The sequence below is a fragment of the Diuraphis noxia genome, unplaced genomic scaffold (genome assembly GCF_037042655.1).
Source record: "Diuraphis noxia isolate RWA-SAM2 unplaced genomic scaffold, SU_Dnox_SAM2 contig0001, whole genome shotgun sequence".
NCBI lineage: Eukaryota > Metazoa > Arthropoda > Insecta > Hemiptera > Aphididae > Diuraphis > Diuraphis noxia.
This window is the reverse complement of record NW_028301711.1, coordinates 26,796,656-26,822,312: the sequence shown is the minus strand read 5'-3', so window position 1 is coordinate 26,822,312 and position 25,657 is coordinate 26,796,656. Positions and strand designations below refer to the sequence as shown.

The window sequence follows — 25,657 nt, the reverse complement described above, 5'->3', positions numbered from 1 at the left end:
ATTTTCAAAAACATCAACCAGAAGTAAAATATCATTTTTTAGATATAAATCTGAATACTTTCCCAGCGTTTGACAATTAAAATGGTTCCAAACCTCTGTCACAAATCGATATTACGTTTCATTAACGTGCTGTTCTGTTAAAGTGCTAAAAAGTCTTCAATCGGAGGCAGAGTTGTTTATTCGAGCTTGGACCAATCATCAGTGAAATCATAAGGATACACATCTTGTTTTGTCGTGGCGCACAGTTTGGGATCCACTTGGTTAGGGTACATTTAGTCAATCTCATAGGCTTTTTATTATATTTTAATTTAAAAACAATTTATGAGTATTTCAAAATTGTAAATTGTTTGTACATCTTAAAATACTCATAACTCGGATTTAAACAAAATGATTATAAAATGTCTGTTTGATTGACGTAACTATATAATAATCTTAACTTGGTTTAAATTTTAATAGAGATCGATTCACTCTGAATTCTAAACTAACGGAGCTAAACATGATCTTCTGAGCTAAAATTTGTTGTGCTGCGGCACTTGTAAGACAGTGACAATACACGTTTGTGCGAAATTCTCTTAATATAAATTAATAAGACATGATGAGAATAGAACATAAACGCTACACTCTACACACATGGCTATTTATAATGAACAGAGAAAAACAAACCAAGTGCGCAATATGTGGAGTCCATTTGACGATTAACTACTTACTCTCTAATGCAGATAATCAGAAACCGCCAGAACTGAACACAACACTCCAACCTCCTGGGTTTCTGTATTAGTAACTAGGTCCTAAAGTATTATCCAAAAAATAGACGCTTAACTTCATATAATATATGCATGGGTGCAATTTGAGTTTGAAATGTGTGGGGCTGTTATTATTTACATGTATGTACTGAGTGTATGCTCCCAGCGATGTAATAATATGACATGAGTTAAGTAAGTTGACAATATTGTGTTTATTAGACTTGGTTAGTATTTCGAATACTTTTAAAATAGTTTTATTGAAGTATTCAATACGGTATTTTAAATACTTTTTCTGAATACGGTATTCATAATATTTTTTTAATATCCAATCATATTTAAAAAATAATTTTATTCTTTTTCCGTCATATAAATTGATTATGTACATGTTACTTGTATATACTATATTTCTATACAAAATATTTTGTAGTAATATACAATTTTGTTTTCTACTATTTTCAGTTAGACAGTAATAGTTACTTAATGTTAATATTTTCCAATTTTGTTGCAACGAGATAACGAAGACGTTAAGATTAAATTAATTTTTAATATCTATGTTTTTATGAATAGTGTCCACGGTTTAAGATCTTAAGATCTGTTCGCGCCAGACAGCATCGCTGCGCCGCAGTTGGCAGTGCCGATATTTATGCGTGCTAGTCTCCCTCCGTGGGCCCCATCGTGCGGGTTGATTGTTGCTGTTATCACGGTGACACGGTCGCTGTTTTTAGTGTGGTTGTTATTGTAGTCAACGAACGCCGACTTTTATACGCAATTAATTTAATATTATTATTTTTTATATACCTTCGTCCGCTTTTTGAAGCTTTGGGAATTTTCCAAATTAACGAAAGAAAAGATTTTTCTTTCTTCAAAACTCCGTCTATCGAAGTTTTGATTTCTTCCAAACAAAAACCGGTTACTTGTTTCGGCCGTTGTGCTTCGACCGTGTTGCGCTCGAGCGTTAGTCAAGGAATTTGTCCAGAGGCAAGGTGCCTCCAGCCCTCTACCAAGAAGCTGCCGGAAGATACAGTGAAGAGGAGGAAACGGCTGTCGGCTCTGAGATTAGCGCCGTACGTATATTATAAATTGTAAATATAATTATAAATTTTGTTTTATTTATGCAAATTAGTCCAAGTATTCCAATATTGTAAAGAGAATAATAATCAGAAGGATATTATTGTTATTATTAATTTGTTTATTTGTGCTTTAATCCAATTTGTAATTCTCCCGAATCATTTGTAATTAAGTCGTCGGGGCTAACTGCGTGGTAAGATCCCCGTCTGGCGAACTGTGACGCAACCAGGTGGTGGGAGAGTGATTTTTTTATATGTTTAGCCCTTCCATAAGCTATTATAATATTCATTTATTAACAATGAATTCAAAAAAAAATATTTTTTAACTAAAAAAAAGTAGGTATTCGAAGAACTTTTGATATACTTTTTGTGAAGTATTCTGAATACTTTGGAATGTTATTATCATGAAGTATTCGAATACATTTTCTAAATACTTTTAGATTCTGAAAGGAGTGATGAATGAATTGATGTGTGCTTTTTTTTGTGACTGTGTATAAACTAGTCGAAATAATGCTTCAATTTCAAACTTTGCGGGTGGTTTCCGGTGGAAAAGTGAATATCCTTGGTGCATTATAGAGGTCAAAAGTGACAGAAAAACGGGAATTTTTACGCAAAACAAGTTTTCGACCAAATAGATTTTTTTATATGGTTGTAATTCAAAAACTAATCACTGTCAATACTTGAAATTTTTACCAAATGTTTAAGTTAATGTTATCTATATACAGTTTAATTTTCAAAATTTTTTGACTTTTTTTGAGATGTTTATAGACAATTGAAAATTTTATTTTGAAGTGTTGATAAAATTATTTTGGCCCAATCAAAATACTTGAAAATGTAATACAAAATTCCTCACAAGTTTCTCAATCTTAATCACAAAAAAAAAGTTAAATTTTGATGAGCATTTTAAATTTAAATTTTTACAACATTGGATTTTCATTGAATTTCATATTTAGCGATTTTCTTATTTTGGTGTAACTGAGTAACTCTAAAACATATGACTGCAGATACTTGAAATTTCCACTGAATGGTTATATAGGCATTTTCTATATTTGATACAATTTTCAAAATATTTAGATTTATTTTGAGCTGTTTTTGAACTGACATTTTAATTTTTCAATTTTTTAGTTTTTTTCTTCTATAAATAAAATATTAAATATCGATAAAAATGTATTTGTTGGATAGAAAAGCTTGAAAATTTAATACATGCTTTTAACACATTGTAACAATAGCGGTTGAAAAATATTAAAAATACATAGGCATGATTTTTTTTTATAAGCATTTAAAGTTCTAATTTTGACTAAATACGTAAAAATTACGACAATGTTCAAATTATCTTATATTGAAATTCATAAAAATTTTCCTTTTATATCTAAGATTTAAACATTTAACACAAGGATCCTAAAATATTTTTACAATAGCAGTTGAAAAATAAAAGAAATACATAGTCACAATTTTTTTTACAAGGATTCAAATTTTAATTTTAACAACATGACAACATACGTACAAATCACGGAAATTTGCAAATTATTTTAAGCTAGAAATTCATATAAATTTTTCTTTTTAAATCTTAAGATTTGAAATTTTTTAATAATCTCTAATATATCCTAGACTTATGGCCCTGACACTGATAGGAATTAACACATACCAACAGCATAGGCCGAACGAAAAATCGTGGCGGCCATCTTCCCAACAGGCCAACAGTGTGACCATTCTGTAAAACTAAACTTATTGTTTTCAATTAGTATACAATATAATTATTAGTATTTAATTAATATTAAAATTAATTAAAATACATGGGATAGCAAAGCTAAATTGCTGTTTAATAAGTAAAAACTGTAAAAGTTTAAACTTAAAAGATTTAAAATTTAATGTTTTGAATAAATGAAAACACATTTATCTAATGAAAAATGATAACTGATGAGAATTTTTCCTGTTAGGAAGATGGCCGCCAATCCGTCGTGATTTTGTTTACATCTAGACCTAGAGTGTCCTTTCTGATTGTATCTATTCTGTGGATAAACCGTCTCCGCTCAGAATCGTTTTTCGTATAAAATGATATAATATCATTAGATTAAATTTAATTAATTACAGTAACCCACTTGTAAACTACTGTAGTACTGTACAATAGAGCGACATCCACGACTTACCCGCTTTTTTTACTTTGCTCATGAAATCAACAAGTTTAATAGTGAATACCAACCTTGTTATGTTTATGTACAGTGTACACTCTACGGCAATAGTCGCCGTGATCGTCGTCATCGTCCGCTAATGAGTGATGACATCGGAGTTTGTTATCCCGATACCGCTGTTATCAGACGATTTGACAGAAATGCTGGCACTGTATACAGTTGTAGTACAGACATACATTACGCACCTTTAACTTTACACTATTATAACTATTGTGTTTTGTATTTACTATAATATGATATGTGATATTTAATTAATTTTTACATCTTAGTTTTTACTGCCACGCCTCGTATAAACGTCACAATCCGAATCTAGCGAAGCACTATACCCCGTATGTATATGAGCATAAATTCTTATAGTTGTTTACTTAATAATCTGACACTTTCAGTGAACTGAAAACCTATCTTAACAGCCGTACCCGACTACTCAAGCCAACTCGAATCCGTGTAGTCCATGGATAACGAAATTTCTGCAGCCGAGCCTATCGGTACCACCGTCCTGGACATGCCATCGAACCGTTCAGAGGCGGTCTCGGTAGACTACTCACCAGACAATGAAGACCTAGACGAAGCGGCAGCTGCTGCCGTTGCCGCATCAGAGGCTACTCGTGACACACTGGCTGATGGTCTGGTTGCCAATCTGCTCAGACCGTGTGTTGACCGTTTGGATGCAACTGTACAATGTACCAGGTAAAAATATGTGATAGTAATATTTTCATCCTACACCATTGTCTAACTAATAAAAATATACTACTGGTATTCATTTAATTATTTGTATAACACAATTTATTGCTGTTTCTGTGATTTACCTATGTCTGTTAGACTGAGCCAACTCGACCTGAAACTACAGCTTGACTCATTGGCTTCCGAGCTTAAGCGATTGTCATTGACACAGCACGATTACTTGTTTGTTGCAAAGTTAATATCATCAACAAAGTTGCCAGTTTCTGCTGACAAGACCATTTCATCTACAGTAACTGCTACGACAAAAACCGCCACTGACACATGTGTCTTACTAGAAGGGTATGCTCATAGATTAAGTGATGCACGTGCCAAGATAGCCGTTGTTGGAAATATACTGGAGTCTACTCAGGTATCATTGGTTCTGCTTGTACTTCTATTATTATTATATGTGTTTAGGTAAGGATCTGCAATTTCTTAAACTTTTCCATCAGAAAGTTTTTACCAAAATTTTAAGCAACGCTGTGCTTAAAGTAATCAATGAGAAAATAATTTTTCTGAGCAAAGTGGGAGCTAAGACATGTTGTTAGAATACACTTTAAATAGCATAACATTTTAAGGTTACTTTTTAAGAGGACGTTTCACCCGCATGTGTTGTCTCCGTCTTACAAGTGCGTAACATTGCAAAATCTGTTTTGCGCGGGAAAGAACCGAGAAAGACACAGTTATAACTAAGAAACGAAATTTTCACCACATAAAGAGGAGAATTTTGTCTGTGCAATATCGTTTTTATTTTTTCGATATCACTTGTACAAAAAAAATTCTTATTGTTTTATAATACATTAATTTTGCGTTTTTTAAGCATGAATAACTTTTTTTGTAGTTCTGATGTCGAAAAAATAAAAACGATATTGCACAGACAAAATTCTCCTTTTTATGTGATGAAAATTTCGTTTCTTAGTTATAACTTTATCTTTCTCGGTTCTTTCCCGCGCGAAACAGTTTTTGCAATGTTACGCACTTGTAAGACGGAGACAACACATGCGGGTGAAACGTCCTCTTAAGCTTGTCTTGTAGATATTGCTTATTATACCATAAAAAGTGTTCTAATTATTGTTTATCCCATTTAAATTATTGTTTTATGCTTTTATTACAGTAAAATAAATGTTTATAGTATTTTCACCTTTATAGATATAATCAGATGTCTTCTATATTCAAGTTAAGAAACTATACTGTACATTAATTAAACTACATCCGTTCTTTATCCTTACAGGATCAAAAATCTGTATGTCTGTTGTGCTGTAAAATAATGCCCCCATGCTCAATTTGATGACTGTATCAGTTAGATCAGCGTTTCTCAACAAGGGGATCGCGTAGGTCAAAAATAATAAAAAACTGATTTAAAATTGATATTTATAATGATAGGATATTTTTACTGTTCAAATTTTTACTTAATATAGATGGAGGGAGGGATCATGAAGTGATTGACCATATTTATACTTATTTTGGGGATCGCGTCACTAAAAAGGTTGAGAAATGATGAGTTAGATAGATCCCTCCATGACTTTTTTTCAATGTTTAGTATCTGATAACCATAAATTATGTTTGCATAATTAAATAAATATAGCTCATAGAAAATAATATACCTAAAATAAAATAAAATATAGTTTAAATTAGCTATAAAGCTATAATATATTAAAATAATTTAGTTCTTTAAAAAATCAGCTATATTCCCCCTTCCACATGAACAAATAATTTGAATAATTATGTATCATGCTTAGCTCTAATAAAATTTGGATTTTTTCATTTAATTATAAAAATATTTTTTCCAAGACATGAATACATTGTAATCAGGGTTGGGCAGTATCAAAGATACAAAATACAATTGGATCTTATATCTTGTATCATGATATATAATTTTAAAGTATTAAGTATCATGTATCATGATACATTTTATAACAATATCTTGTATCTTTTGCAAAATAAGATACATGATACTTTTATCGTAAAAATGTGTAATTAATAGTACCTAGACATTTTGATTTTTGATATTAGATAATTTGAAGTGGATTTCATTTTCACGAACAATTTTTTAGGTGCGATCAAGTTGAAATTAAAGGTAACGAAAAAATGTACCACACAATTTTATTATTTGTAAAGCAGTAAAAACATAAAATTAAATTAAGGTGCCATTATAGCACATATACGTTATACGTATCTGCAGTTATACAGATAAGCACTTAACTGAAATGCATGATTAAAGATATACCTAAGTATATCTTTAATCATGCTGAAATGTTCATTCTCATATAATATGAATCCGCTACCTTTTTTTTTTTTTTCCGTTTTAACCGATGTTGCCGCAGGATCTGCTTTCGCATTGCTTCCGCGGCGCCGCCATCGTTTATTGACAGTATCAAATATTAATACATACATGGGAGGCAGACGGGACAGCTCCCCGACTTACCTCGTTCAAGCATTTCAAAGTTTTGCTTTAACAAATGAATCCGCTACCTAGATATGAATGTAACCGTGAAGGTATTTCCGCATAAAATAGAAAATAAAATCAAAAGTAAATTTAAGCAATTATTATAGTATACTATTCACATTGTTATACTATTCTATACATTTTACTATTTTTTCTGTCTTCAGTGTGACTGTGACATTGTGTCAACTGACCGTTCACTATTTTTCATATTTTGTTGTTTTATAATTATGGATTTTAAATTTTTTTTAATGGATTATCTTACTGTATTTATGTATTGACAGTATAGTGAATTACGTATAAACATTTTAAGTTTAATAGCAAATAAAATTTGATTAGAAATATAAAAGTATCATGTATCTTGATACACTAAATTAATGTATCATGTATCATGATACTTTTTTTGAGTATCTTGCCCAACCCTGATTGTAATGTCTAGTTTATAATTGTTTATTATCAGTATGTATTACTATTAAGTATTTAATACTTTTTAAAGTATCTATTCTTAATCCTATTACAATGTATGTATGTATATACAATATATACATATTGTTCACTGTGTGTTCACCAATTTAGGGAACACTGAATTTCTCGGCCGGATTATGTTGGAATAAATTGAATTTTTTTTTACAAGCTATTTGTATATAAATACATATTATTTACAGATAAATTTCAAAATTTTAACCCTCTAGGTATGCACATGCGCAATGCAACTTAATTTTTTTAACAGCAACCAGTATTTTTAATGCCAAATTTGGATAGACTGAATTTTCTTAAGTCATTTTGACCTATTAACTATGGCTCTAAAACCAAAATTGACTGAATGAAAGCCATTGTTAACTGGTCAAATTACTTTAAAAAAATCAGTCTATTCGAATTTGGTACCAAAAATACTGTTTGCTATTAAAAAGAAATAAGTTGCATTGTGCATGCGCCTACCGAGAGGATTAACATTTTGAAATTTATCTGAAAATGTGTATTTATATACCACTAGCTTGTAAAAAAATTCAATTTATTCCACCATAATCCGGCCAAAAAATTCAGTGTTCCCTAAATTGGTGAACACACGGTATAAAACATTAGTGCATTAAATTCACTGTCAATAAAAATAAAACGTACATCCTGACAAAATTATTTATTTATGTATTTTTGTTTGTTTATAATGTTAATAAAACAGGAACGCTTACGAGCGCTTTCTCACCGAATAGGTCGTGAGCACAACAACCGTCGATCACTCCTAGAGCCCCAAGCTGTGGTAATTGGTGTGGAAGATAAAATGGAATTGGAGAGAGAAAATGAAAAATTAAATGATAACGTAGAGGAGATAAACGACAACAAAGAGGAGGTTCAGCCAAATAAGAACCTCACAGTTTCTAATGAAGACAACATGGAAGAACGTCAACCTGAAGAAGATGCTTCAGTGATAGCAACATCACTGGCTGCATCGGAAATACCAAAAAAGACATGATGAACCGTGCGAGTCATGCTGGCTCAAAGATATCCAGGTATGTATGCAGTCTTCTGTTGATTTAATAAATATAACATTTATTTATGTAATGTGCACAGGCAGATGCATTGCTTTATGACTTGCTGGCGTTGATGTGGAAACCTGAATCTGCCATCACTATCAATCAATACCTCTATTTTAAATACTTCACGAATTATAATCCAAAATTTAGTTTGGTAGAAGCTCCGTGAGCAGGTCACTAGCATGGTGCTAATATATGCCCTGCGATTTATTAACCATCTACCAAGTGAACCAGCATCTAAGACTACACTAAAGCAATTCTGCAGTGCAGATGTTTTATTAACATTCCAATACGTATTATTGTTCTTGGCATAATTTATCAAAACATTTTACATTATATGATATGTATCAATAATGTTTTAAATATTACTTATGTTGTATTTTAATATATCTGTTATATAAATTTATTTGTGCAACCATGACATTATTAGATTTGATTTATTTAAATAATAAAATAATTATTTATTTATTTATATATATAATAATATAAAAATATATATATAATATAATATAATATAATATATATAATATAATATAATATAATATAATAAAAATAAAAATATAATAATATATAATAAATAATAAAATAAAAATAAAAATATTTATTGATATAAGATGGTATTCGTATTATGTATTTGAACTCTAGGCTTATATAGTTGTCTTTATATCAGAGTTAAAATGTATTTATTTATTTAATTACTGATATATATGGATAATGTTATCTCTGAAGATCCATCATGTACTATACTGATATTGATATTGAATATGGAGATACTTATATATTATTTGCAAATACTAGTTTACTTAAAACCACTGAGATAGATAAGATATACTGGAGCGCAGACTCCCTATTCTCACAATGATACAAAAAACGAGCCGTCCTGAATCCCGCTTTCCCCAACATCGGAGGGCAAAACATTTAATTTTTACGTACGATGGACGTGTAGTCATGATTATTTTTGTACATAATTCTTAATTTATTTAAATTATTTTTTTAATTCTTTAACAAATTAAATGTAGTAGTCATTGCCTTATTGTATTACGGTGATTATAATATATGATATAATGATATGGGAAGATATTAAAAAAAAATAATAACACATATTTTAAAATAGTATATTTATTATTTATACATTTATTACATTAATAAACATTTTAATCTAACATACAATTTAAGACAATTTCTGTAGGATCAACTTAATATAAATAAACATAATATATAAAGGTAATCTAAAAAGTAAAAACATACATCTAATTCACAAATTTTTAAATAAAATTAATTTTGATAATTTTTTTCGGATTGAACATTTATTTTTTAACACTTGTTTCAAATTATATTCTTAAATAATAATAAAAAAAGATTAGCATATTAATCTTAGATAACATACACATTACACAGTAATAATAGTAAAAATAATAATAATAATGTTATATCAATACCAATAACTTTGATCAACTGTTTCATTCTCAACTAATAGTTCAGTACCCTGCTCACTACTTGTAGATTGTTGTTCAACTTTTACATCAACGTAATTTGTCTAAAATAAATATATATCATTACATTTTGATTTGTGATATTTGTAAAGGTAGATAGGTAATAAGTATAGTTAATTCTAACCATAATTCTGTTTAATTTACGACGTTTAACTGGTATTGTTTTTTGTAAATGACTTGGAAACGCTTTGAATATAGATGGAAATGCATCAGTTTTTAAAAGTTTTACTGTTGCTAAAGGCCGAATCTGATAATCTTCAATCTTGAAGTGTTCACTACATAAATAGCTATACTTTTGTAGGTATAAAATTCTTCCTTTTAACTTCAATCAACCATTTTTTAAGTAATTCAGGATTATTATGTGGAAATCTGTATATAAAATATTAATATTTAGGTATAATAGATATGTTAATGTTACCTAATACCTACCTATATTTATTAAATATTTAATTGTATAAAATGACAAAATGTTAATATTTACTTGTGGAGTTGAATACTTTAACCACCTATTAGTACATCCAAAGGCTGAACACGAGACAACCATTATTGAAGATACAATACAAAATTGTTACAAATTACAAACTATTAAACTAATGATGAGGCTTGAGATTATAATTTACTTATAATATAGACATTTATTTTATAGAGCAAATATCTCAGCGATTATGAACGAAAATAAATCATTATTTACAATTCCATTGTATTTTCCTATGTAAAAATGAAATGTGTTGCCCTTCGATGGTGGGGGTAACATCAAACGAGCCGTCGCGTTTTCACGGCCGAGTCCGCGCTCCAGTATATCTTATCTATCTCAGTGCTTAAAATTAATAATAGTAGAAACCATAGAGGAAACAGATCCTTCTTATAATCTATATGGCTGTATAATAAAAATAAAAATCTGTTTGTAACCTCATCAATTGATTAAGGCTGAATTGATTATGTTTGTAATATTTCGAATGAGATTTATATAGAAAACAAAATTGGACAATTTTGAAAAACTTAAAATAAATTATAATAAATTTATTTAAATGGGATTTTTGCTTAGGTATAAATGGTTACTATTAGTTGTATATTATGATAAATTTATATTAGCAAATTATAGTAATTGGTATTACAGGTGCCATAGGTTACATAATATAATACAATTGATGTTTTTCAGAAGTTAATAGATTCATAAAGTACTGGAATTAAAAAAAAAAGTTTTATCAATAGATTCTTTGAGACTTAGAGAGTTCTTATAGTTTGTTTTTTCAGAGATTCCTAATATCTTGGAATTTAAAAGGTAGCTCATAAATGGATTCAGCTCACAATGAAAGAAGATATTATTTGTTGTTTATTTATATGGTTACCATTGGTTATAATATATTTATATTTTATGTATTATATTACTACTAGGTATAATAAAAATATCTCAAATATGGTGCATAGCATATTTTTTTTTACAAATCTGTGGCATGGATAATACCCGACAGAATAGCTAAAATAATAATATTCACTTATATTTAGAATATCATAACAAATAATATATCATAAAGTATATTATTTTAAATATATTTTTACTACATTGTTGTACGTCTGATTTCCAAACAATATTTTTTTACTAAATAGTCCAAATATTAAATAATTTGCTCAATTTCATAGTGAATAATTTAAATCATGACTAGTAATCGATCATGTTTAATTTATCTTATACTACACACGATTTATACTGTTATTCAAGCACATTTTTTTTTTTTAATTTAGAATTTAATTAGGTCTGAATCCCATTAATATTTTATCTTAAGTGTAGTTAACAAATATATAAATCTACTCTAATTAGTTTAATAAAATTATATTTGAATTTGTTATTTAATTATTGATTAACATTTATATTATAACAAATTAGTTGAAAATTCTGATGACTATTTAGTTACTGGGAAATTCAGTAGTAAATCATTAGTAAAAGATTCAAACAGGTTAGTTCAAAAAATAAAATTATTTAATAAATTTGAATGTACCTATTACACAGTATATACATACTCTTAAAAATGTTATGTGCTGAAGTTCAACATTTTGACGAAATTGGAAAATCAAGAGTTATGTAACGAATTTCAACAAACGTATTTAGTAGTAGAAGTATTTTGTTGTAGAAGTGGCAGTTTATGCCATGGCACACAGTACCAGCCAAAAAATTATTAGATTCCATGGTAACTTATAATTGGTTAAAACGGAAATTAACTGTAATAAAAAATATCATTTGCAGCTTTTCATGTTGAGAAGTGGCTCAATTTAACAATTTGCTGAGTCCCCATTTTATTGTGCTCTAGGCAGCAGCTGTATAAATATTATAACTACACGCATTAACATGTTGGTTTATTACTAATTCTTATGCTACTGTTGTTTGTAGCACATTTTGTGTAAACCAGACAATATGTTTGACAAGACGATATGTTTATCGAGCCGCAATGTTGCATCGATTGTCGAAACCATGGCTAAATAATAAAGGTCATGTTCAAAACAATGAAACAATAATGCACCACCGTATATTGGCAATTAAATTCAGGTAAGTAAATATATAAAATATATTACTTGGGTATGCCCCAAAAACAAAATTAATATAATTTATGTAGATAGATCTAGTGTTGTAAGAAATAATTTATAAAAATAGTTGTTATATAATAGAAATATAATAATATAGCAATGAATTATCAAATTCCATAGTCAGTTGATTATTTGCAATTTCTTATAAACATTTTTTGTAAGAAAATAATTTGCAGTTCTTAAGCAAACTTGTTTCAAAATTACAAAAATGTATAAAATATTTTGTAATTTGTATACCTTAGACTTAAAATGATAGTACACAAATACATATAAGTTTTTCTTATTGGAATTAAAAAAAAAAGTTAAGCGTATAATCATATTATAAACTTTTTAAAACTAGGTACTTATTTGAATTTTTGACTTTTTTACCTCATTTAACTCAAGAATTAGAAGTTTTAAATTTTAACATGTATATTCTAACCTATATAATAATGATATCTCCTCAAATGGGTATTATGTTTCGAATTTTAAGATAACATAAAATGTAATTTTTTGAAATATTACATTGAATTATCATGAAACATTTCATTTTCATACTAAATTTCTAAAAAAAAAGTTTATATATAAAACGAATATAATATATAACATATATATATTTATAAAATCAATTATGAAAAATATATAATTGAAAAAAACCAGCAGTTTTATATTTAAATGCATTTATTTTAAGATATAATAAATTAAATATAAAATTTTGAATAAGAGTATAAAAATTATAAATGTTTAAGTATAATAATCATAGGCATGTGCATGGCATATGCAGGGTATGCGCTCGCGTAACTTATTGTCTGTGGCAGTCAATTTTTTTAAATAACATAATATCAATGAAGTTCGAAAAATAATAAAAAATAACAATCCATGTTCATAGCTCAAATGAATTATGATATTATATAATACATTATTTTCAATAAACATGTGTTTATAACTAAATATTGATATCATTTTTTAGCCAATAAGAAGTAATATGAGTTCAAAATGTTATTGTAAGTATTTTAAGGCAGTACTATAATTATTAATATTTTTAGGTAGAACATTTTATCATTCAATCACCCTGCCATCAGTCTGCACACGTCTATGATGATACTAATAATAATAATAATAATAATAATAACCATAATAATAAACTAAAATACAAATATTAACAGAGAATTTTGAAAAAAAAAACTAAATTTGTATATAATAATAAAATATTAATTTTATTGTTAATGAATGATGATTGACGATAAGTTGGACTATAAATAAAATTACATTAGAATATAAGTAATTTTCAGTGCTAAATAAATAAATATTGACATTGATTATTATTGTATAAACTATAATTATTGGAATAAATTCTTTTGAATTATACAATTAAAACAAAACTTCTACTTTTGGTGGAACATGCCATAATTATACTACTGGCAGAATCTAAAGTACACCCCAATAATACATACTACTGTTTATTGTCTATCATAATAGAATATTAACAATACTAAAGAAACCAATCACTAAGCTACAAAGATTAATATATTATTATAACTTTATAAATTTATAATATTAGAATTGAGTAGAATAAGATATATAATAAATAATAATGGATACTGAAGAGAATATTAATTTTGTTGATTATATTGATAGTAAATCTAGATAAATATATACCTATTATAATAAATTTATAAATTGTTAACTAAAAGTAATAATAATATTAATTGCGAGTATTACGCTTGTTGACTACTAACAACTACAAACAATTAATATTAAAAATAAATCCTTGTAAACTAAACCAGTAATACATTAAAAAAATAATTACGACTAAAGCTAATGACATAAAAATTTAATTGTTCGGCCATACAACTCATTTTATAAATAGTTTAAATTGTATGACCAAGCAAAAAAAAAAAAATTGTATTATTCATATAACTAATATTTTTTTAAATGTTTGATAATGGCTCAGTATTAATTGGAGAAAATGAAGTGCATACTAGGGTTACATCAGAGTAAATAATAAACTAATAATGAGATAAATTTAATAAAAAATTAAATAATTAATTATAAAAGTATACAACACTAAATAAGATCTCTCCAAAATCTCATGTAACCTAGCAAAAGTATAGTAAGGATTTAAAATAAATGGTTATGGTATTATGTCTAGAAAATCAGTAAAAGATTTATATCAATATTGATGGTTCTGTTGTCTGGGTCTAGTATAATAATATCTTGTGTGCAACTGGTTTACGGCAAATGGGACAAGGTTGGCCAGGGGCCATACGATCACCGCACAGTTGGCATGTTCCATGCCCACACATAAACACCATATTTTTAATTCGATCCAAGCACACAGGGCACATATTCTGTAAAAAAAAAGAAAATTATTAGTGATGTATTAAATTATACAATAAGTATACTACAGTATATTACAGTATATCACAGTATTATACACGTACCATTTCCTTGAGATCATTCAACTGCTGCATGAGCTTTTCCACTAGTCCTGGCTCCTGAACACCAGGAGGATTTGCTGCAGCCACGTCCATGGGGGAATTTTGTAGTCCTTCCTGTGATGGCGCATTTGCAATGTTAATTTGCTCCTGTTTTAACTCATTAGTTCGCTTGTCTCGTGATCGAGACATTGTGTTATTTATAACTGATAGATCACATGAAGTGGAAGGTTGGCTATTGTTGCTTCCACCGGCTGCTATGTCCATATGATTGCGTGTAGTAGGTGCTCTACTGTAATGAGTAAAAATATGATGGAGGTTAACGTAAATAATAAATAATATTATCATACAATATAAATAAATTGTACAATCTTAATGAAAAGATTTGAAATTTTTAATATGTTATTAAACGTTTTTGTACGTATAATGGGTGATAAACAATATTTTAAGGTATAAGGAAAGAAATCAGTGGTGATCTAATGATTTCGTCATACTTTGTTCTATTTTTTATCATACATTATTCGATTATTTCAAATATAATTTATGGTTTTAGAAAATATAAGCCAGAAGGTGTATTTGACAGATAAATATTTTAACTTTTAAGCTTAAACTTTACCTATTATTACTATTCTCAATCACTATGCTACCGTTAGCATTACTAGTGATGCTTAAAATGCTTTCGTCATCCATAGATTCTGGTTCTGGGTCATTTCTGTTAACGTCATTGACTGTTTCTCTCATCAAGTTTCTATCCACTCTCTCACCAGAATCGCTACCAACAGGCATAGTGGCACTGGAAGTAGAGGGCCTAACATTCAAAAGAACCGCCGGTGTATTATCTCCTAGCAACATCATACTAGGCGACGGGGGAGGAATCCCGATGCTCAAAAAACGGTCGGCGACTGATTTCGAAAGACTAAGGAATGCTGCATCACTTCGAGCAGCGAATGTCTTGTAGCAATCTTTTGGAGGGTCTAGCTCTTTTGACATCAATGGGGCGTACGCATCATGATACGGCGCCTTGATAGAGTAGTCTGGTGGCATATTGTTAAGCATCAGTTGGGATTGATGAGACCGCTCGGAGAGAGTCGGTGCACTGGTTTCGCCTACAGCGGTGGCAGTGGTGTTAGTAGTTTGAACGTTGCGGGCTTGTGCAGCCGCATCACAACACTTTATCAAAGCACGGCGCAAAGGTTGGTCAGCAGGACAAAGATCCAATGGTGTTTGTCCACGGTTGTTGCGCACCCATAAATCAGCGCGACCCGTGCCAGCAAGCACGCAAACAACTACTGTGGCATTCGGTGGTGGCGGAATCACGTTATCATTAATTGGTGAAGCTGGTGCAGATCGGGACACAGGGCCACGCGTAGGCCGTCTGAGATTATCTTGATTACCCTGTTCAGAAGTCGCAGTCTGAGCGTCCGGGCGCCCTTCTCCGTCCATATTATGATCAGAACTTGGTCCAGGTCGACGTGTTGGTCGTTCACCAAGGTTCCGACTACCATAACCAGAAATAGCCATGGCGGCTTCCAGGGCAGCAGTACGTGCCTCTCCGGCCAATTTCGGACCGGTTTGATCGTCGACGGTCTGTTGACGTACAGTTCGCAGTGGAGATTTCTTTACCCGACGGCAGTTTATTATTTTCTTCGATTTATTATTCTTGATCGGGGGTGGCATGTTGTTCAAGACGGGCTGTAAAAAAAAAAAAAAATTAAAAAAAATCAAATTAATAAGTTTTGGAACCAGTATATTCAATGTATATATAATTAGCCTTACCGTGGCATCGACTGTAGAAAGGTCATTTTCATTATTGTCATCTGCATCGTTGTCACTGCTAGAACCGATGCGCAAACGTCTAAACTCATCGGCTGCACCAAGGAGTTCGGCCATCAATCTTTGCACTGCGGACACCGGCGATGCGAACATTTCCAAGTATGCGGGACCCTTGGCCGCCCAAAGTGATGCCGCCTGTTCAACAGGACAGGGCTGGCTCGTTACGGTACGGCTGACTGATGAATACAAGTTTTCTCCGTCATTTGCCAGTTGCGCGTAATCACGAACGACCCTGTTGCCAGCGAGAATGTTTCGCAGTGATATGCCACCACCGCCGTCAAACCGGAACTTAGTGTTGGGATCCCTAGGACTGTTTCCCAAGCCCACTCCAGGCGGAGGTGGTGTGCCGACTGTCTTGAGTTGTAGCAACGTGTGATGGCGCAAAGCCTCGTGCATGGGCGTGTCCCCGTCTTTATCAGGGATGTTCGGATCGGCATTGTGGTGAACGAGGAGCTACAAAAAATATCAAAGGATAACGTACATACTACATAAGAACAGGAATGGCGAACAAATAGTGCACATCAGTAAATAATCGCCACGACTAAATCAATGGGTACGACCCTACGTACCCTGACGATATCTGCGTGCTGACGTTCCACGGCCAGATGAAGAGCCGTCTGCTTGTTGACGTTTCGTTTGTTTGGGTCGGCTCGGCCACGAACCAGTAGCAATGCCGCCACACGGTTGTGATTGTTGAGAGCAGCCAAATGCAGAGCGGTGTATCCGTCGTCTTTGGGCTCATCCACGACCCAGAAGCGATGACCTGTGGTGTTGTTGCCACGGCCGCCATTTGTGGCGATCCAGTCCAATATGATGGCGGTAGCTCTATATCAGCAAAATAAAAATTATCAGCAATTAGTCGAGTAGAATAATAATGATTAATGACACGATACTTATATAAAAACGACGTTTCTTGTAAATAATAAAATAATATTATCTGTATATATATTGAGAAGCCATTGAGATTTTCCACGTTAGGCTCAAGAAAAGCGTAGTAGCCCACCCGATATGTTAATAAATCAAAATGTATTACCTAATATCGACGTCAATATAATGCAAAGAGAGTGCAGTATCAACGCCGATGTTACGACGGGACGGGATGTATTGAAAGTTATTGGACTGAATAATACTACGGTTAGGTGCAAGCGAATTTAAAGGGATCAGCAGAAAGCTTTGCCATTCACGAGAGCTTTATTAATGTATAAATAATCCTCAACATATAGACATACATATTTATAGCATTCATAGTATTCACACACTCATACATATATACAAACAAAATGCTGTCTTTAAAACTCATACACGTTCTGTCCCAATTCGGACTCTTAAATGTTTGTTCACAAATACTTTTTATAGAAAATATACGAGGAAATTGAAAAGATGGTTTAAAAGAAAATATAAACATGGCAAAAACAAAATATTCTGATTTTTTAAGAAAATTCTGTTTTGTTTTAAAAGCGTATTAGATGTTTCACATCAATGATCAATAATAGAAATTTTAATAAATACATGGAAAATTTAACGTAAATTAAACGGAATTGCTGTGATTACGCTTCGTATATATTAAACATTTATTGTTCTTTGGTTTAGTAATTTAATTTAAATTTTGTAGGTAGCTTAATAAATGAAGCTTTGTTTAGCATGTCTATTGCCCATAATTACATTTCAAAATATTACTTAAACACGCTAATGTATTTAAGTGGTATAATATATAATTATTTGTTGACTATAATATTTGGTTTTCGATTATTTATATTTTTTTTAATAATCACAAATAACAATAACTATTAAATAAAAAAGTCGTTTTTTTGGATTCTAATATAAGTTAAAGAATATTATCTGCGTGACTATATTAATTATTGCATGGAATGCATAGTATGTACAGGAATAACAGATCAACTAAAAACCAATAGACGCTTTTACGTATTTTTTATAACGTTATTAAACACACAAGTTCATAAATATTATATGATAGAAAATTAATAAATGATATAGGGCGCGTCTAGATTGTATACGGAAAAAGGCATAGCGCAGATGAGGTCACTTTGGGATCATCCCAAAGTATTATGCAACTATTGATCATTGACCGCTATAAATTGTTGTGACCCTAAAATTTGTGTTGTACATTTTTACTATTTATGGCCCGGGCATACACATACTATTCAATGGTTATAGAAGATACGTTAATAGCGTAGTGATATATAGCGTACTAAAATTTAATATAAGCTGCAGGTCATGTGTGCGTGCATTATTATATTATACCTATATACGCTGTGGCGAGAGCTTTGTGTTTTCGATTTAGTAGAAAAAGAGAAGCATGAATATGTGTGCCAGTGATCATATATACAGCAGAAGCTATCGTCGCTGCCACCAGAGAGCCGAATTGCACAAATTGTTTTTTATAAAAATTAATATATGTATATAACATATTTTTTTATCCAAACATTTATTGAATATGGGTAATCAAAGGATTACTAACTTTCCCCTCGAGTTTATCGTTTCCTTTATATCAATATATTATTATTTATGAGCACACGTGATACATAATATATTACGTGCAATATCGTATAATAAAACATATCGAAATCGTCTACCCCGCAAATTGCACCTCCATCACCAAATCGACACACACAACACGTGTATATAGCACAACATCAGTATAAAATATGTTATATATATCAAACATATTATAATTGGATAATATTATTCGTTTGATGTATAGAGCTTTTGAGAAGAGACCCTCTCCCAGCAGACAAACCCGTGCAGAGGGCTCTATGTGTGTGGATATATTACCTACTAATTAATATTTATTTTATACACGCGTAGTACCATGACCTGCAGCCGAATTGAAGTATATTTAAATATAATTTAACACTACCCGAAATACGCGTACTCAAAGGATGAGTTTGAACGATCCAAAAATCCGTATACGACGATGAGTAAAAAACGATGTATACTTATGGTTAAATGTATATATAATCTATTTCTGACTTATAATGTAAGCTATCAAAATGACTATATACACTTCATAAATCGTGATGTGGCGAATTCTAACCCAATTTGATGGTAAAAATTCTTTTCAATTCCAATGTCATCGTAATTCTATTTAATTAGGTATATCAATAACTAAAAATATTCGTCTATTTAAAAGTCAACTCTACTAACTCTCATAGAATATAAGTCAATATTAATCACCATCAATCATATACTACATAGGAATAAATCTACGGGAAACTACGAATTGACTCTCTATATCATATTATTAGCAGGAGCGACACGATATTTTAACGACACACAAAAATATTTTTATTGGTAAATCTTGCTTTAATGAAAGACGATAAAAAAAAAAAATAACGTAATTTCTAAATTATGAGTAATATATTTGTCAGTATATATGTAATTATAAAATGCTGAAAAATCAAAATTTACCTAAAGACAGATTTTGTCCTAAAAATATGGTTTATTATTCCACACCATAAATGTTCGAGTAAACTAACAGTTATGAAAGTTTATTTTCCGCAATGATTTAATTAAATCGAAACGAAGATGAACGAAGCTAGTGCTGCTTGTGTTTCATTAAAACTAAGGAAATACATACCCGATATCAAAAAACATTCAGTGCATGGGTAGTAAAGTTCAATTATCAGTTATAAAACAGACATAATATAAAAATATTCTTAAATAATTCAGATTTGTAATTTTTTTTGACAAATTTCACCTATACGATTCGTCCTATACGATTACTCAGAAAAAATGGTTATTGATAAATATATATAGCTATTATTACCTATCAGCTATACATAATAATATATATAATATGTATTTAAATTGAATATTAAACATTTAATTTTCAATGAGTACGAAATTAAAATTAAGCAATTAGGTAATATAAAGATCAATTTAATGTTTGATTTTAAAACATTAATAATTATTCATCTTAGAAAATTAAATAAATGTTAAATATTAAGATTTACCTAAGCAATTTAAAATTTGTATTAACTTTAAAATATTTTTTCTCGAATATTAATTAATTCTTGAATTAAACATTACAATCATAACATAAAAAGTTCCACTCGAAATCTAAAATTAAATAACTGTTCAATATTTGATAAAGTTTTAATTTTAAATATTTAAATTCCAATCAATGTTAAACATTAATGCAATTGTTATGATTGACAAATGCTATATGTGGGATACAAATATACATATGTATAACTGCCACGTAAAATTTGCAATAACTTCGATAACAAAATATTGGCATAAAGACTTACGTGACCTGAAAAATATTCGGTACTCTTGATCCATCATATACGAGTACATTAAACAGTAACGCGCTATTTGTAAATACATTCGGTTATATTCTACATCGATATTATATTAAGAAAAACAATTTTAATATTATTTCAACATATTTCATGGGAATTGATTTGGCCGTAACATCTGGTTTTCAAAAAGTACGCGGTTCATATAATATCTATCTACCAATTCTGTTGAGCTTTAAATTTATAAAAATTTTAGAAAGGCAGTCGTGAATTTCAAACTTAAAAATAAATTTAAAAATGTTAACATAAGTCATGTTTTTATTTCTATTTCGACAATTAGGTGATTCATAATGTTTAACGTATTTATGTATTATACTATAGTACAAATATTATTTAAATTAATTTATCAAAATTATTATAACGTAGGCACTTTATCATCACTTATTATAATATGACTACTTTTTAGTCTTTTTACGATTTAAAAAAAATTTAAAGTTCAGTGGAATCCATTCAGCAAATGAACTCGATAGAAAATCGACGAATTCGATATAATATGCCCCGTTTCGTGGGTCAAGCGAGATTATAGGCGCGGTTGGGTCTTACAGTTTTATAGTAAGTTAGAAACCAAGCATTATTTTTCCAGCAGAACTAACTCAGCTTTTATATCGTTTTCGTGTGATGTATACAAGACAATATAACGTCCGGGACGGAGGAAGACACATCTCCTGCAGTATACGACCAGTGTACCATATATATGTGTATGCATGTTGCATATATATATATATATATATACATCAGCAAGCACACGGGACTTTATACAAAAATAAGCCGTCGTCGGCAGAAACGGGAGTAATGACCGTGCGTGACGGATTTGGCGGCGGTGTCGAGTTACCACCTCATCGTCATCATCTTACCGACCTGCAGGGATTATCCTATTCTCAAAATGTAACGGAAACGCTCATCGAAAACATTGCAATAATATTCTATTAAACGTGTCAGTATACGCTTCGTTGCGGGTAGCCTCAGATAAATATACATAAAAGTAATAAAATATTATGTAGGTATAATATAGATACCATCATTATTTTGAAAAAAAAATATGTGCACTAATGATACATAGGAATTAAGTATATTGCACCAACGATCCGTGGGACGCTGCAGTTACACACAATGGCCGAACGGCTGCAACTGCATTCGTCGCGTACAACTTAGAACACCAGTCGGAGCGGTTGCGTATAATATTATAATGTATTATTAGCGTCGAATCCAAGCAATCTGGCGACCCAATGAGATTTTTATACCCCCGATACACGACATTGTTATATTATAATTAAATAAAAAGTAGGGTAGAAAACGATTTCGTTCGTAAAAGTCAAAAGTTCTACAATAAATAATTCCTATGCCTTAAGGATTTTGCCCTACATTTTCGTTTGGTTCACTGATTTAACCCTTTAAGAATTTAATTTTTAATAATTTAATTTAAAAATTTAATAATTTAAGAACACTAGATTTTATTTTTCAACCGGGCAACGTTAGATTTAATAGGGACTTTTTTGAAAGCTAGCTGTCATTACATATCATTATATCAATTCATAGAAACATTTCATATTTCTAACCCTAATTCCATACGAAACACAACATCAATTTTCTTTATAGTATGCGAAACTTATATTTATTAATGCTACATTTTGCCTTATTCTTTAAGCCGATTGACGAAACAACCTGACTCTAAAATCAAAATTGATTTAATTAGAGCTGCTACTTCAAATTTAATCACAAACAAATTTTTTTTGATTTATTAGATTTTTAAAATGTTCGTATATGTAACCGAAAAAGTTAAAATCCTTGCATAAGAGATGGAAACTTTTAATCTCTTTTCCTAAAAGTAAATACGCCAATAAAACGCGTGGAAAAAAACAAAAAATGTTGTATTACAGCTTATCAAAATAAGCTTTCATTAACAAATTAAAGGTAGTTTCAGAATCCATAAAAAATAAAATAGCAAACATTGATCGAAAATAAAAGTAAATTGACTATGAAATTGTAATGAAGGCTAAAACTGAGTGTAAGACGAACTTAACGATAATGGTAATGGTGGTTTTATAGATTTTCAGTCTGATAAATTTAAGTTTTAAACGTATTTTTCATCATTAATAAGAAGACTTAAACTAGTATTATGTTTAAAAATGATTATACTGAACAGAAACTCTTATACGCCTTGTTCACCCGATCGTCGTTATGGTAACTTAATATTATGATATAATGTATGTAACCAAACCTTATAGTTTTATATGTATTATGATTCCTAGTAAATATCAAAAGGTTTAAATGTAATAAAGGTCTTTATAAACATTGAAAGTCGCAATTTTGATAAAATTGGACAATTAAACGAAAAATAACGATTTAAGATTTTAGTTATTATTTTGTAATTCAAGAAATATTAAACACAAGCTTAAACTCTTACCAATTGTATTATTATTTTTTATATACAATGAAATGTTTAAAATACAGGGTACATTAGATCTAACTCACAAAGTTAATGGGGGCATCAGTCAGTAATAAGATAGGCGCGTGACTTTATTAGTGACCCTTTTTAAATTCGATGATCATACCGATTTTATATGTAATTATTAAATTATGGTTTGATGAACAGTTCAGGTGTGCATTAAGGTTTCGTGATACATGCGTAATACAGCCATTTAAAAATTCGTCAGTAGGCTCTACTTTATTCTATATTTAGATTAATTTTAACTTAATGGCACTTGCGAACCTTAAAAACTTATTTACACTGTTCTGTAGCGGTACATAGCATTAACTTTTGAGTTAAGAACACAATAATGTTATGTTATTTGTTAAATAATATATGCAATGTTTTTTACATAAATTAATTCAACGAAACGTATTAATAATAAAGAAAAATAAATTTCTATTAGGAGGACGCCACACCCGCATGTGTTGTCTTCGTCTTTCAAGTGCGTAACATGACAAATTTTATGCTCAGCAGTTCCAATTTAGCTCCGTTAGTTTACAACTTAGAGTAAATTGACCTCTTATAAGAATTAAAGGTAACATTATTATCTAGGTTTTTACAGAGGCTTTTTATTATATTCCAATTTTGAAGCAACTTATGAGTATTTTTTAAACTGTGAATTGCTTGTATATCTTAAAATACTCATAACTCGCTTCAAAATTGAAATATCATAAAAAGCCTCAGTGAAAACCTAGATAATAATGTTACCTTTAATTCTTATAAGAGGTCAATTTACTCTAAGTTGTAAACTAACGGAGCTAAATTGGAACTGCTGAGCATAAAATTTGTCATGTTACGCACTTGAAAGACGAATAGACAACACATGCGGGTGTGGCGTCCTCTTAACAATAAAAATAAGTACTTAATACAATATCCTTAGCAACAGAGGCAGGTTTTAACACACACTATCTCATCCACTCAAAATCATTTTTCATATAATGCAATTATATATATTTTAATTCAAATTTAAGTCATTCATAAGAGTAGTAGCCTGGTCAATGATGAGGTAAACCTATTATACAACAGAAATACTTCCTAGGTTTATTTTTCTATTTAGCAATATAAGATATAGAATTATTCATTCAACATTTTTTTAAATTATGAGATATTTTATTTAAAAAAAAAACCCCCAAAACATGGCATAATATTTACAAAATTTAATATTCAACAATAGAAAATGTAGGTAATATTAAGAGAGGTACCTAATTAAATAATGTAACGATTTCAAAAAAATAAAATACAGAAACCTGATTAGTATGTTTGGCAAGGAGGTCAGTCTATCGATAATATTATTTGCAATTATATACATTGTATATTAGATAGATAATATATATTTGATAAATATTTTAATAATCTTACCAACAATAAAGTTCGAAAATTTGAAATGATTTTACACATCTAAATAACATTGAGTTAAGTTTATAAAAGGAATAACGCACATCGAATCATATACTATAGATAATATAGCGGCAATGGCGCGGCGAGGTCATCATCACTGCAGTATAAATTATCATCTAGTCTAGTCTATAGTGTGTGCGTTGTGGGCTAACCGGCCAGATATAGGAGATTATAACGGTCGAAAAGGATTTGGCTGGACCGAAACCGCTGCCGGGATGAGGTGACCGCAGGTTGTTGAATATATACAGCCGCATATAGGGAAAAGGTGGTAAACATGCAGTGATGGCGGTTTGTTTCGTCGAATAACTTACCATATTAGCGAATCGATTTTACATGACCGCCAGCCGAATTTGAGTTTGTTTTTCGGGATAACAGCTTTTGACGAATAGTCCCGATAAACTCTAGTGACGTGTTACAAATAGCAAATATATGTACTCAAATTAAAAACCCAAA

At 30.1% G+C, this 25,657-nt stretch overlaps 2 protein-coding genes and 1 long non-coding RNA gene across 5 annotated transcripts in view; 1 reads left to right on the top strand and 2 right to left on the bottom strand.

The window, feature by feature from the left end:
* Positions 1 to 3,813: 3,813 nt before the first annotated feature.
* On the top strand, positions 3,814 to 9,112 carry Snapin (SNAP associated protein). Of its 2 annotated transcripts, none has more exons than XM_015508370.2 (5): positions 3,814 to 4,328; positions 4,410 to 4,686; positions 4,819 to 5,089; positions 8,340 to 8,667; positions 8,729 to 9,112. In XM_015508370.2, the coding sequence occupies exons 2-4, from the start codon at positions 4,451 to 4,453 to the stop codon at positions 8,628 to 8,630; spliced, it is 798 nt and encodes a 265-aa protein (XP_015363856.2). In that variant the 5' UTR covers positions 3,814 to 4,328; positions 4,410 to 4,450; the 3' UTR covers positions 8,631 to 8,667; positions 8,729 to 9,112. The 2 variants fall into 2 exon arrangements, with proteins under 2 accessions (XP_015363856.2, XP_015363855.2); XM_015508369.2 differs by having other exon boundaries at positions 3,816 to 4,328; positions 4,386 to 4,686.
* A 682-nt stretch (positions 9,113 to 9,794) lies between these two features.
* LOC149060417 (uncharacterized) lies at positions 9,795 to 11,975 on the bottom strand. Its single transcript, XR_016189490.1, has 2 exons — positions 10,309 to 11,975; positions 9,795 to 10,228 (listed from the first exon to the last, which is right to left on the bottom strand). It is a non-coding gene; the product is annotated as an uncharacterized LOC149060417 (long non-coding RNA).
* A 1,431-nt stretch (positions 11,976 to 13,406) lies between these two features.
* mib1 (E3 ubiquitin-protein ligase mind bomb 1) overlaps positions 13,407 to 25,657 on the bottom strand; it is a 48,848-nt gene continuing 36,597 nt past the window's right edge. For both annotated transcript variants that reach the window (XM_015508344.2, XM_015508345.2), the window contains 5 exons: positions 17,584 to 17,839; positions 16,958 to 17,467; positions 15,798 to 16,873; positions 15,188 to 15,473; positions 13,407 to 15,094 (listed from right to left, as the gene is read on the bottom strand). In XM_015508344.2, coding sequence (XP_015363830.2) covers positions 14,945 to 15,094; positions 15,188 to 15,473; positions 15,798 to 16,873; positions 16,958 to 17,467; positions 17,584 to 17,839 — 2,278 coding nt within the window. In that variant the 3' untranslated portion in view covers positions 13,407 to 14,944. The remainder of the gene's footprint in view (positions 15,095 to 15,187; positions 15,474 to 15,797; positions 16,874 to 16,957; positions 17,468 to 17,583; positions 17,840 to 25,657) is intronic.

Bases quoted from the DNA above. Each gene is read 5' to 3' on its own strand.
- Snapin (XM_015508370.2), top strand. From the start codon at position 4,451: ATGGATAACGAAATTTCTGCAGCCGAGCCTATCGGTACCACCGTCCTG. The intron at 4,687-4,818 runs GTAAAAATATGT...TATGTCTGTTAG, and splicing joins GCAACTGTACAATGTACCAG to ACTGAGCCAACTCGACCTGA. The intron at 5,090-8,339 runs GTATCATTGGTT...TTAATAAAACAG, and splicing joins ATATACTGGAGTCTACTCAG to GAACGCTTACGAGCGCTTTC.